This window comes from Ovis canadensis, chromosome 5, assembly GCF_042477335.2.
Source record: "Ovis canadensis isolate MfBH-ARS-UI-01 breed Bighorn chromosome 5, ARS-UI_OviCan_v2, whole genome shotgun sequence".
Classification (NCBI taxonomy): Eukaryota; Metazoa; Chordata; class Mammalia; order Artiodactyla; family Bovidae; genus Ovis; species Ovis canadensis.
The window spans coordinates 70,368,765-70,383,276 of NC_091249.1; the positions used below are offsets into that span (position 1 = coordinate 70,368,765).

Below are 14,512 nucleotides of genomic sequence, written 5' to 3' on the forward strand. Positions count from 1 at the left end.
GACACATTTGTTTAATGGAGAGTTCAGGTAACTTCTAAGATGGTGAGTTATTGCAACAGCAGTAGTACATTATTACTTTAGTTATCAGTCTAAATACTTTTAGAAAGTTTCTTAGGTTTTAATATTTCAAGGGCTTAGAATATTTTCTCTGTTAATGGGCAACTTCAATGTTAAAAAGCAGAGAAGGTAGTATCACAAACCTTCATCTCCCCATCACCTAGCTTCAACAGTTATCAAGATACAGTCAATCTTGTTTCATCTGTAATCTGCTCCCCTCCCCTCACATTCTCTCCCTGACCTTGGTGCTCCCCATCTTTGTTTATTTTGAAGTTAATCCCAGATGTTACTTTATCCAGAAGTCTTCAGTAGGTATTAGAATGTTTTTTGGTGTCAATTAGAAGTGATAATCATTAACTAATTTGCACATTGACATTTATTGACTGGTACTGAGCTACACATCTCACACGCTAGTAAAGTAATGCTCAAAATTCTCCAAGCCAGGCTTCAGCAATACATAAACCGTGAACTTCCAGATGTTCAAGCTGGTTTTAGAAAAGGCAGAGGAACCAGAGATCAAATTGCCAACATCTGCTGGATCATGGAAAAAGGAAGAGAGTTCCAGAAAAACATCTATTTCTGCTTTAATGACTATGCCAAAGCCTTTGACTGTGTGGATCACAATAAACTGTGGAAAATTCTTCAAGAGATGGGAATACCAGACCACCTGACTTGCCTCTTGAGAAACCTGTATGCAGGTCAGGAAGCAACAGTTAGAACTGGACATGGAACAACAGACTGGTTCCAAATAGGAAAAGGATTACATCAAGGCTGTACATTGTCACCCTGCTTATTTAACTTATATGGAGAGTACATCATGAGAAACGCTGGGCTGGAAGAAGCACAAGCTGGAGTCAAGATTGCCGGGAGAAATATCAATCACCTCAGATGTGCAGACGACACCACTCTTATGGCAGAAAGTGAAGAGGAACTAAAAAGCCTCTTGATGAAAGTGAAAGGGGAGAGTGAAAAAGTTGGCTTAAAGCTCGACATTCAGAAAACGGAGATCACGGCATCCGGTCCCATCACTTCACGGGAAACAGATGGGGAAACCGTGGAAACGGTGTCAGTGCAGATGGTGACTGCAGCCCTGAAATTAAAAGACGCTTACTCCTTGGAAGGAAAGTTATGAGCAGCCTAGACAGCATATTCCAAAGCAGAGACATTACTTTGCCGACTAAGGTCTGTCTAGTCAAGGCTATGGTTTTTCCAGTAGTCATGTATGGATGTGAGAGTTGGACTGTGAAGAAGGCTGAGCGCCGAAGAATTGGTGCTTTTGAACTGTGGTGTTGGAGAAGACTCTTGAGAGTCCCTTGCACTGCAAGGAGATCCAACCAGTCCATTCTAAAGGAGATCAGTCCTGGGTGTTCATTGGAAGGACTGATGCTAAAGCTGAAACTCCAATTCTTTGGCCACCTGATGCAAAGAGTTGACTCATTGGGAAAGACTCTGGTGCTGGGAGGGATTGGCGGCAGGAGGAGAAGGGGACGACGGAGGATGAGATGGCTGGATGGCATCACCGACTCGATGGACATGAGTTTGAGCGAACTCCAGGAGTTGGTGATGGACAGGGAGGCCTGGTGTGCTGCGATTCATGGGGTCGCAAAGAGTCGGACACAACTGAGCAACTGAACTGAACTCAGTGAACTGAACTGAGCTACATTCAGGAGAAACTGATTGAAAAACATGAATACATTCCTATTCTCTTGGATTCTGTATCCAACTGGACATTGAAGTTACTATATTAGCTATTTCTTTGTCCTAGTTTCTTGCTATGTGAAAGAGATAGTGATGTACCTTACTTAGATGATTGTTGTGAAAAGAAGATGGATAACATATGAAAATTCTAGCCTCAAAAATTATTCATTGTAGTTATTTGAAATGGACTGAATAATGGAAAACCCATGAGTCCATAGTAATACTTCAAGATGTCAGAAAGACTAATTTGTCCTCAGTTGAGATAGCTATCAAACCATCATTTTATTTTGAAAGTTGATAAGGAAAGGGAAAGAACTAAGCGCTTATCCACTTTTAGCATAGAAACTGTAATTGGGGGCAATAGCCCCTGTTGTTGAAAGAAATCTTTAACTTTCAGAATAATTTCTAGTTAGTAAATGTAGAAGGTAACATATAGTTAGAAGATCACTATTTTGCTACCCCAAAGGAAAGTACTGATTCAGAAAAAAATACAATCATTAAACCATTAGGTTAATGGTTATTAGGTAGGGTGATATTTGTTCAATTTTGCTGGAGATGGGCCTGGTTTATGACTGTTGTCCAAAAATAATTATTAATAGTGCAGATAACAATACAATGTAAGGATTGAGCTGTCATCTCCTTTAGCCCAATGTCAGTCATTAAGGGTAGGAAATTCAGATACGTGTCTCCTAATGTGAATACACACTACTATTTAGAAAGAGTTCTTGATAAAAATGTTCAGTTTGTACTTGATCAAGTCTTCAGATCTAACTTCCAGCTTATAAAAATTACAGTGTTAGAGGAAGTAATCAGATCCAAAAGGTGAAACTGGCCAGGGGTCTTCAGCAAGTCAGTGTCACGAGAAAGAGGGACTATTCTAGGCTAACAGTCTTAAGTGACATAGCAACCAGACACATCGCATGATTCTGAATTGGATCCTGATTTGACCAAACCTGTTCAAAAGGACATCTTAGGGACAGTTGGGGAAACTTGAATATGGATTTGATATTTCTGTGACTTTGGTAGATGTGAAAATGTTATTTTTGATATGTGGGAATTTTGTTTAAGAGATATATAAATACTGATTTAATGTTTTTTAGGGATGGAATGTTATGATGTTTATAGTTTGAAGTACTTCAGAATTAAAAACAATAATGTGAGTTGACAGGATAAGAAATAAGATAAAATATGTAAGACATATTGTAGACATAATGCTAAATATTATAGTAGGTAGTAAAAAGTGATTGGGATGTTACAGAGATACCTTGGGTGTCATAGGAGAATTATGATAGAGGAAATTACCTAGATGAGGGTGGCTAGAGGTCAGATTTTCTATTTGAAGAATGCTTCCTGGAGGAAGTAATTGTGTAAGTTGAGACCTAAAAGAAAGTGTGGTAGGTAAGATGGTCCCCAGTGGTACCACCTCTGGTATTTAGCTCTTGTGCAAGCTACTCCTTGAGTGTGGACTGGACTTATTGGCTTGCTTCTAATGAACAGAATATAGGCAGAAGTGATGGAATTTCACTGCCAATACCAGGTTACGGAAAGTCTGTGGCTTCCATCTTGGGCATTCTCTCTCTGTCTCTGTCTCCCTTTCTCTCTCTCTCTCTTTATTGAATTGGTCATGCTAGGAGAAGCACACTGCCACGTTGTCACCAGCCCCGTGAAGAGACTCATGTTGTATGTCTTCAGTTGAACAACCCATGAGAAAGTGACGCATGGCACCATCCAGATGAGAGAACTTGGAATCAGATTCTACACTCTAGGGTGAGTCTTCACTCCTGAGCCTCAGGGCCCCCTGTGTAAAACGGGACAATACATTTGCCTTAAAGGGTTGTTGAAGAGATTAAAAACAGTTTATGATACCATGGGTATAAAATAGGTGTTCAAAATGGTAATTATTAAAAAGAAAAACCTGATTTAGCATTGGAACCACTTCTCAAGAGTCAATTCTGAAGAGTGATGTCATAGCCAGGACTTAGAGCCCTGATAATATTAATTAGTCTTAAGCCAACACTGTCTGTTACTTCACTTTGATATACTAAGTTTTAGGATCTATAATTCAGTTGCTGTCAATCTGCCCCCTCCCCAAGGGGTTTCTTCCATTCATTCAAATTGACAGTTTGTTTTCACCGTTTATTAATGCCAGTGACTATCTTTCTATGAGGTATCTATTTTGAGGATTGTCCCCCTGTCCCCCCCAGCAGTGGGGATTAGTCTGTCATGGGTCATCTGTACAAGTATTATTTTCCGAATAGTTTGCCAGGATTTGGAGTTTGCTGATGTTGAAAAGGGGGATCTAACCATTCACTCTCATTCAAGCTCCATTTTGTTTAAATGTTACATATTTAATGAAACTTTAACCATACTTTCCTTCTCCAAATTTTATGATCAGAATTGTGTTTGGGTCTTATCACATTTTCTCATGCTTAGTTAATTTTGAATATTTAACTGAGATTCAGTATAGCATGGTATTTATTGAAATACTATAATTCACATACAATAAAATTCATCCTTTAAAGTACACAATTCAATAGGTTTTAGTATGTTCACCAAATTGTGCAATCATCACCACTATGTAATTTCAGAACATTTTCATCATCCAAAAAGAAATCCTGTACCCATTAGCAGTCGCTCCTGCCTCCTGAAAACCTACTTTCTGTCTCTATGGATTTGCCTATTCCGGATATTTTCATTAAATGGAATCATATACTATGTAGCCTTTCGTGTCTGGCTTCTTTCACCTAGCATAAAGTTTTCAGGGTTCATCCATGTTGTAGCATGTATTGGTACTTAATTCTTTTCATGACTTAATAATATTCCTTTGTATAGATATGAAAGAAAGTGAAGTCACTCGGTCGTGTCCAACTCTTTGCAATCCAACGGACTGTAGCCTACCAGGCTCCTCACTCCATGAAATTTTCCAGGCAACAGTACTGCAGTGGGTTGCCATTTCCTTCTCCAAGTATAGATATACCATGTCTGTCTATTGTATAGATATACCATGTCTTTAAATCAATTCATCAGTTGTTCAGACATATTGGATATTATGAATTATGCTGCTATGAATATTTGTGTACAAGTTTTTGTGTACATATATGTTTTCAGTTTTTCTTGGATCATGGTGTTTAGCAGTGAGGCTTTGCTGCTGTACTATCTCAGGTTTAAGGCCAGGTTCTGCCATTTATTAGCTGTGTAAACCTGGGATTTCTTTGGAGGGAATGCTGCTGAAGCTGAAACTCCAGTACTTTGGCCACCTCATGCGAAGAGTTGACTCATTGGAAAAGACTCTGATGCTGGGAGGGATTGGGGGCAGGAGGAGAAGGGGACGACAGAGGGTGTGATGGCTGGATGGCATCACTGGCTCGATGGACGTGAATCTGAGTGAACCCCGGGAGTTGGTGATGGACAGGGAGGCCTGGTGTGCTGTGATTCATGGGGTCGCAAAGAGTCGGACACGACTGAGTGACTGAACTGAACTGAACTGAAACCCCGACAAGTTACTTAACTTCTCTGTGTCTCAGTCTCATCTATAAACTGTGGCTGTTCATAGTACTCAAATCCTAAAAAGCCTTTTTAGGAGGCCTAAAACAGATAATACCTGGAAAGTAATTAGGACAGTGATTGGTATAGGCGGTTTGTTGTTTAATCGCTAAGTCCTGTCTCACTCTTTTGCCACCCCATGGACTGTAGCCCTCCCAGGCTCCTCTGTCCATGGAATTTTCCAGGCAAGAATACTGGAGTGGGTTCCATTTCCTACTCCAGGGTATCCTCCTGACTCAGGGATTGAACCCATGTCTCTTGATCTCCTGCACTGGCAGACAGACTCTTTACCACTGTGCCACCTGGAAAGCCCCTGCTGCTGCTGCTTCTAAGTCACTTCAGTCGTGTTTGACTCTGTGCAACCCCATAGACGGCAGCCCACCAAGGCTCCCCCATCCCTGGGATTCTCCAGGCAAGAACACTGGAGTGGGTTGCCATTTCCTTCTCCAATGCATGAAAGTGAAAAGTTAAAGTGAAGTCGCTCAGTCCTGTCCGACTCTTAGCGACCCCATGGACTGTAGCCCACCAGGCTCCTCCATCCATGGGATTTTCCAGGCAAGCCCCTAGGTCTGAGTAAAAAAATCTCTATCATTAGCTTAATATTTTGGGCTCCTTAATGGTGGAATTCCTCTTTATCGTGCTTTTGAAACTCCAGCATCCAAAAGGTTTTTGTTTTTAATAAAAAGTTTAATAAATATTCAGAATTCCTCCTGGGTATTAAAAGTAAAAGTTAAGTCGCTCAGTCGTGTCCAACTCCTTGCGACCCCATGGATAGTAGCCTACCAGGCTCTGCCGTCCATGGGGTTTTCCAGGCAAGAATACTGGAGTGGGCTACCATTTCCTTCTCCAGGGGATCTTCCCAACCCAGGGATCGAACCTGGGTCTCCTGCATTGCAGACAGACGCTCTACCGTCTGGGCTACCAGGGAAGTATTAGGGTATGCTAATTTTACACAAGTATACTTTAAAATTGAAGGACATAGGGTTTAAATTATAAATTGCCAAGACGTTTCCTTCCCCCAACTTAATAGAGCAATTTGTAACACTCATTAGCCTGCAACTAATTATTGAATACAATTTAACAGGTATTCTTGTGGTTAGTAATATATCATTTAATAACACGGGGGAGCCTGGTGGGCTGCAGTCCATGGGGTCGCGCAGAGTCGGACACGACTGAAGCGACTTAGCAGTAGCAGCAAACTGGTGGCCCCTTGCTGCTGCTAAGTCGCTTCAGTCGTGTCCGACTATGTGCGACCCCATAGACCACCAGGCTTCCCTGTCCCTGGGATTCTCCAGGCAAGAACACTGGAGTGGATTGCCATTTCCTTCCCCAATGCATGAAAGTGAAAAGTGAAAGGCAAGTCGGTCAGTCGTGTCCGACTCTTCGCGACCCCATGAACTGCAGCCCACCAGGGTCCTCCGTCCATGGGATTTTCCAGGCAAGAGTACTGGAGTGGTGGCCCCTTAGGACTCTAGATTCTAAAAATCTGGGAAACAGCTCGTTTGTACAACAACCCTGTGATTGGTTTACCGGAGACCCAGGTCGATTTTTGATTGGCTCACTCAATAGAAATGGTCAAGGCCCGAGCCAATATGACCGGTACGAGGACAACGCCGCTGCTACTGCTAAGTCGCTTCAGTCGTGTCAGACTCTGTGCGACCCCACAGACGGCAGCCCGAGGACAATATGGCCCCACATTTGGCTTTCCTGGAAGCCGACAGACACGTGGCTACCTCAGGCCTAGCCGTACGTGGGAGGACCTAGTTACGCTAACCTCGAGAGGGCGCCGGCGGCTCCTCGTTGCTTAAGTCTCGTTTTCCCATAAAGCCTCTGAGCAACCAATCAACTGACTGTCTCCATACCGCTTTTAAAGTCGGCGGGCCCTTTAACCAATAATAAGGCAGACACCACCCTCACCTTGGGGATTGATGGAGGGTTTGACCAATCACCTTACAGATCTTTGCTATCTCCGCCTCTCTCTCGCGGGATTGACGATTCACCCGGCCAATAGGGGACGCCCAGTCGGCGGGTGGATGAAAGCGGCCCTCTGTAATGGCGGAGCGTGGTGGGGACGGGGGAGACGGTGAGCGATTCAACCCCGGGGAGCTCAGGTAAGGGCACTGCTCCACCTTACATCTTGGCGCTCTGGCGTCCCAGGGGCTAAGCCTGCAGCGCGGAGAACCGAGGTGGAGGGTGGGCTGAGGAGGCGCGGCGGCTAAGAGCCGGGACCGCATGGGGTTGGAGAAGGGGGAAGGGAAGGCGGGTTGAATGAGGGAGCCGGGCCGGGTCTCGGCCGCGGCCTCCTGTGGGTTCTCGGGGCGCTCATTTCCGTTTTCGTGGGGCCCAGGCGCCCCTAGCAGCTTGCGGCCCACAGGCTGGGCCCGGGGTTCCCGCTTTGGGGCCCCGCCTCAGACGCAGTCCGCCTCCGCTTGGGCGGCCCTCAGCCTGACTCCCAGCTCGGCGCCGCCGCGGGCCCAGTTTTCCTCCCTGAAGCCCTCCATGCCGCGGGGCAACTCCTCGGCGTCCTGGCTCGGCCTTCTTAACGTCCTCCGCCGCCTTTTGGTGTCCCCGCTTCCGCCTGGTTCCTTTTTGCCCACGTCGCTTGCTTTCCTTTAACTTCACTCGGCCTCCGTTTCTCTTATCGTTTGATCCCTTATCCCGAGTTTATGAGGAGTAACAATAGCGGCAGTCATTTGTTTCGTGCTTCCGAGAGCCAGAGAGCCCTTTTCTTAGTGTTTTCTCTTGTGATCCTCACACCCACCTTTTGGAGTAGTTGCTCTTCTCGTTTTGCAGGCCCCGGAGCAAGAGCCACCTTCAGTTAAGTGACTTGCCTATCCTTCAGGTGAGGAAACTGACGTAGAGCCAGGTGTCTTTGGTAGAATCTTGGCTTCAGGAAGTGGCTTGAACGCCGGCAGCCAGGCTTGGGATCCTGCACTTTTCTGTCCTCCTCCCTTCTAGTCGTCTGCCCACGCTGTCTCCCTAAGGACGGCAGCAGTGACCTTTCTCGCCCTGGTTTCTGGGCTGCCTCTGGAATTTTTAAGTGTCGTGGAGAGAAAAATCTTTAGTCAGTGGTTTTTAAGGAAAACGAGGTACAGAGCTTTACGTCTGTTTGATACTGTCTTTTTCTTGGATGGAAAAAAATGGCATTTCAGATGTTTAGCCCCCATTCTGAATAGTGCCCGTTGACATCCTTTGAGAATGAGGAAGAGTAGAATAAGTTACGAGGACTCTAGCATTGTCTAGAGCTCCAGATAAAATTGTATAAGGAAACTGGGTATTGTTATAAAGTTTTCAGGAGGGGAAAAAGCATGTCTTTGAGAGGATGAATTGTCACAAAAATTTTTAGTTTGGCAGGAATAAAGTCTTATTTCAGGGATGGATCTCAAATCTTTTAAACCCCACGTGTATACTTCAATACTAAGTGATCACAGTGCGGTTGCCAGGGTCGTTTAGTATTAGTGATGAAAGGGTTATACCTGATTCTGATCTCCAGAGGTACTTAAGCTAGCCTTATGGATTGATTTGGAAACATTACTTTGCATTTAAGAGAGTATCTTACTTCTCAGTTTTACAGTGAGTAGCCTTTTAGATTTTATTAATAGTAAGTGTAGACACTGCTGCAAAACTGATTTGAATAGTGCTTTAAATTAGGTGTTCTCTTGCAAATGTTTTATACCTTAACTTCTGGGGTTGGAAATTCCTTCCACAGCATGTGGTACAGACTTTTATTTTAGCATTTCTCATGTTTTAAGAGAAATTAGTTTTTTGTGGCCTCTGATGACAGAAATTGGGGCTTAATTTTTTGTTTTTGTATTCTGAATATATGTCATGGTGTTGTCACTATCATAGTGCCTCGCGAATCAGGTTTTCAGGTATATATATTGTAAATAAATTGTTATAGGAGATTTAGAGATGGTCTATTTATTGGGCTCACATTTATTGTGTGCTATATAAGAGTCACGGACCTAGGTGCTGGCAGTAGTCTTGAACCAGACTAAAATCCTTTGTCCTCCAGGAGCTTCCATGCTAATTAAGATTGATCTAAATTTCAAACTAACCACATCAAATGAGGAAATCAGCCTACAAGTGTGAAGAGATTTACACAAGGTCACTGGGTCTGGATTAAGACCTAGGTTTCCTCACTTAGTCTACTTTATAATTTGCCTCCCATATATCAGCATTTAAAATTTTTTGCTCTGTTGTGCTAAAGTATTTGCAGTCCTCACCATTGGGAAGATTACATATCTAGATATAGTACTTTGAGGGAAATAATTTGTTCTTGGAAAAAAATTTCTGCATTTCTGTTCATGCGTGTATGCTTCTATTTTCATAAAGATCCAAAGTGGTAGGAATGCGAATAATCCACAATAAGATTTATTTGGAGATCCAAATACCTTTCTATTCCTTTATGAGTAAGAATCATTAAGATAACTTTTAGAGTCATGTTGGTACAGATACTTTACCCAGGGCCTTTATTTACTTATTAATGCTTTATGACTTATGACAAGGTGCTTGTCTGAATTTCCTCAACTGTATACTGGGAATAAGAATACGCTGGTGTTAGCACTAACTAGCATGAAACAAGTTCTTTTTCTGTGCTATAGTTTCCTCTGTAAAACCGGTGCCAAACTTATCTCATTGAGTTTTTGTGATGATTGAAAGACTTAGTACATGTACTAAGTACATGTACTTAGTGCTTAGTACATAATGTCCCTATAAATGTGCTTGGTATAGAAGAAATACCTAGGGTTCACTCTCATTATTAAAACAGTAATTGAACACCTGGCTTCTGGGCTCTGGGTGGCATCAGTATACTAAGGAGAAAATACTAGTGAGTATAGGTAATATAAAACTAAATAAGTGTGAGATTTTTTTTCATAGCATTTACCTCATAGTTGTAAACTCAGATTGGGTAATGAGATAGAAAGGTGGTGGGAGAGACTAAGGTGGGAAAGAACTTGGACCTTAAACTGAAGAATGAGAGAGTCTGTTACATAAAGCTCTGGGGAAGAGCATGCCAGGCAGAGGAAACAAGTGCAGAGGCTTTAGGGTAATGAAGTAGTTGATCAAAAGGATTAGAGTCTGTAGAGAGATCAGCAACGGCCAGGTTATATAGAGCCTGCTAATAATGATTATAATAATATTAACACTGCTACTAATATTAATACTGTTTTAACAAGGTAATTTTAGTAGTCACTAAATTATGGGTTTTGATTACTACTGTTACTATACTGATAAAAATGTGCTGAGCACTGTTCCAAGTACTTCATTAGCTTCTTTAACCCTTCACTTCGGGTAAGGTTGTTGTGATAAACTGCATATAAAGAGCTCAGCACATGTGCTATACATATCTGACATTAGAAAATGGCAACTTGAGGCTGTCGATAGAGGAAATTATGTGAATTTTGCTACCATTTTCACTGCAGACATTTGAAAGCATCTACCTTTTCAGTTAGAGTACTATGCTAGGTTTTGTGGGAGAATGAAAGTAATGGTGGTTAAAATAGTTCACTGTGTCACAGGTACCATCCTAAATGTTTCACGGGGATTATCTTATTGAACAGAGAGAGAGGTTTCATTTCTGTCCCCAGTGCCCCTCACTTAAATCTGAGTATATTCAGGCTCAGAAACTATGTAAGAATCCTGAAACAGAAGGCAGAGCCCTGATTTGACTTCCCATGGTTTTAGAGCCTAAAATACTTAAGTTATAGCTAGAAAGTGTGACATTCAAAAGAAAGAAATAATGTATAGCTGAAGGCTGAGATGGAATATCTTTCCTTAGTGAAGATTTTTCCTGTCCCAAAGGTTAAGACATTGCTTCGGTAACAGTGACCATCAGCCTATTGGGAGTGCGTATAATTTGAAAAAGGCTGATTATTGTTTCTTCAGTCATTGCTTTTAACTCATACTTCTACCATTGAGTGTAGGATGATTTGCAGATTTGGTGAAATGTGTTTGGTATAGTAGTTCTGGATGTGTTTACAATCCTAGTGCTCTCCTAGAAGGCAAATTGGTTCTTTTATTAGGATTTTTTTAAATGTCAGAATTGAACTACAATGTGGAAAATTTAGAGAAAGTTGAAAGGGTAGTCTTAAGCACAGGGTTGAAAAATGTAGGAAAGTTGGAAGAATCTGGTGAGGCCAGAGTGTCAGAATGATTATTATCAGATGCACATGAGGATATAATGGTTAATCTTCTCCTGAGCACTGGAATGTAAATTTCATGTTTATAATGGAGAGAATTATTGTAGCTACTAGGTAGACTGTGACAGATGCTCAGTAAATTCACAATGGTATATTATAGTAAAGATTTTTATAAGATTCTACATACCCTATTTATAAGGTACAGTATCACCTACATACTCATTGGTGCATTCAGCAAATACTGAGCCCTACTATGCTGCTGCTAAGTTGCTTCAGTTGTGTCCGACTCTGTGCGACCCCATGGACTGTAGCCTACCGGGGCTGCTCCGTCCATGGGATTTTCTTGGCAAAGGTACTGGAGTGGGTTGCCATTTCCTTCTCCAGAGGATCTTCCTGACCCAGGGATTGAACGCAGGTCTACCTGTGTTGCAGGCAGACGCTTTACCCTCAGAGCCACTAAGGAAGCTCTGTTTGAGCCCTACTATGGGCAGACATATGGGCAGGCATAAATAACTATGTGCTGGGGATATAAAGGTGAACAGGACAGACAATTCTTGCTCTAAAGGGGCTTACATAGCATGGTGTAGTTTGTAAGAGCCTTTCGCTGGTGTTTGAATACTGTCTTTACCACTGAACCAGCTGTGTGGCCTTGGACAAGTTGTTTTACTTTCGTGTGCCTTAATCTGTAAAGTGAGGTTGATAAAATCTATTTCAGAGTTATGTTGATTGTGTGAATGCTAAGTTGCTTCAGTTGTGTCCAACTCTTTGTGACCCTGTGGACTGTAGCAGGTCAAGCTTCTCTGTCCATGGGATTCTCCAGGCAAGGATACTGGAGTGGGTTCCCACATCCTCCAGCAGGAGATCTTCCTGACCCAAATCTTTTATGTCTCCTGCATTGGCAAGCCGGTTCTTTACCACTAGAACCAACTGGGAAGCCCAGTAAGCACTTGTAAGAGTTAAAACATTATTAAAAAAAAAAAGCACTTAGGAGATAAAGAAAACCATCTAATGTGATATTGCTTATCTGCTTGAATGCCATGGAGAAAATAAAGGTGTTTAGCTAGAGATTGAGGACTGGGGTGGCGTGCAGTGTACAGAAGGGCATTTCCTTCTATATGAGAATGCTAATTATGTCTTAAGCTGTTAGACTCCCCTGCTATAAAAACATTGTGTTTAGAAGTAGTTTCAAGATTCCAAAAAGTCGCAAAAACAAAAATAGTATGCTTAATGTTAATATTTTACCTATTCTCCTTTGTTGCTTGGTCACATACGTGCTCTCTGTTACTCTGAACCATTTGTGGTAAAGGGCCACACACAGCATGGCCCTTTACCTCTAAATACTCGAGTGCTTGTTTTCTGAGAATAGTGATCTTCTCTGACGAACAGCACGGTTACCTACTTTGTAAATTTGCACTGATAAAAAGTAATCTTTTGTCTTTATTCAGGTGTTGTCTGTTAATGCAGGATGTTCTTTATTGTATTTCTTCCCTCTAGTTTAGTATCCTGTCTAGAGTTGGAATTGTATTGTCATGTCTCTTGGGCTTCCTTTAATCTAGAACATTTCCACAGCCTTCCTTTTTTCTTCTTTTTATAACAGCATTTCTGAAGAATATACTCCTGCTCCCCCCTTGGTTAGAACATTATTTTGTGTTTGTCGAATAACTCATTATTATGTTGAGGTTAAACATTTTGCTTGGACTAGGTGGTATTGTGTCCCTCTCAGTTGTATTAGGTCAGTTTCTCTATTCCATAGTGTTTTGTTTATCCTTATTTCTATTGTAAGAAACATGTGGGAAGATACATTAAGACCATGCAAATAACCCCCTCATTTCCTCCTAGATTTGGTGTCCATTGATCATTCTTACTGATGCACTCTGCTACAGTGATACAAAATGATGAGTTTCCAACTCTGCTTGCTCTTAAGGGCTTTAAAAATTTGATGTAATCAGAGTTTAGTAGCTATATTTTTCTTACTTTGAGAAAGAAAATTTTATTCTTTGGTTTCCCATACAGGATGGCTCAACAGCAGGCCTTGAGATTCCGAGGCCCAGCTCCCCCACCAAACGCAGTGATGCGAGGCCCACCACCTCTGATGCGACCTCCTCCACCTTTTGGTATGATGCGAGGCCCTCCACCACCACCTCGGCCCCCATTTGGACGTCCCCCTTTTGATCCTAATATGCCACCAATGCCTCCTCCAGGAGGGATTCCTCCACCTATGGGCCCTCCACACCTTCAGGTAAAGAATGTAGAGATAGCTATTTCTTTGTTGAGGTTAGTGTCAATAGTATGTATGAGTTTTGGTTTTAAAACTTGTATTCTTGGGTTTATAGGAGAATGAGAACTAAAGAGAACATCTTTATATTAATGTGTTGCTTCAAAAGCACTGATAATGATAATTCATATGGAAATTCAGAATGGAAATTTATATGGTGATGAAAAAATATGTATATTAGGATTGATAAGGTAGTTCTAACTTGCTTTCATCTCTGACCATTGTCTTTAATAATCTTTATGGGAAATGATATTTGAAAGCTTATGTGTAAAGAGAGCGATGTTTGTTTTCAATGATACATATTACTAATGAGTTTAAATACACCTATATATATCTATCTATTCCTGAAGAATTTTTTCCACGAATGATCCCTAGTATAGAATCTAGAATGTGACAATCAGCACATTTTGTAAGCACAGTATTTGAATTTTTTTCCTTTCCCAGGAAAAAATATGAGTGTCTCAGTTTTAGAAATAGAATTTTTGTGAAATTTCCTTAAATGGAAATTTTCCTAGTGTTTTAACCGGAAGCATATATCCTTCTTTAGTGAAGTTATGAAGGTATCAACTCTCAAATACCTACTTTTGAGGTTATATTCTTTTTGACTATTTGAGTTTTCTGTTTATTTAACCTGTACAGTTCTGAAACCAAATACAGTAGTATCACATGCCTCCTGTTAGTTTAGATAATCAAGAATGAGTTTACTAAAAATAGAGATAATGAGGTACTATTTAAGTGATGTTAGCTCTGATAGAATTGTATTTATGGCAGAAACACCAGATTTTAGTACTTTGCT

General features: G+C 41.6%; 1 protein-coding gene across 22 annotated transcripts in view; it reads left to right on the forward strand.

Annotated features, from left to right (window-relative positions):
• The first annotated feature begins 7,130 nt into the window (after positions 1–7,130).
• TCERG1 (transcription elongation regulator 1) overlaps positions 7,131–14,512 on the forward strand; it is a 51,448-nt gene continuing 44,066 nt past the window's right edge. For 13 of the 22 annotated variants that reach the window (XR_011257026.1, XR_011257027.1, XR_011257029.1 and 10 more), the window contains exons 1-2: positions 7,311–7,409; positions 13,455–13,680. Coding sequence is in view for 16 of the 22 variants with exons in the window: in XM_069589940.1 (XP_069446041.1) it covers positions 7,351–7,409; positions 13,455–13,680 (285 nt within the window). In the remaining 6 variants the exon portion in view is untranslated. Of the gene's footprint in view, positions 7,410–13,454; positions 13,681–14,512 lie in introns of all 22 variants that reach the window. The other 9 variants (XR_011257030.1, XM_069589950.1, XM_069589953.1 and 6 more) reach the window with 3 other exon arrangements.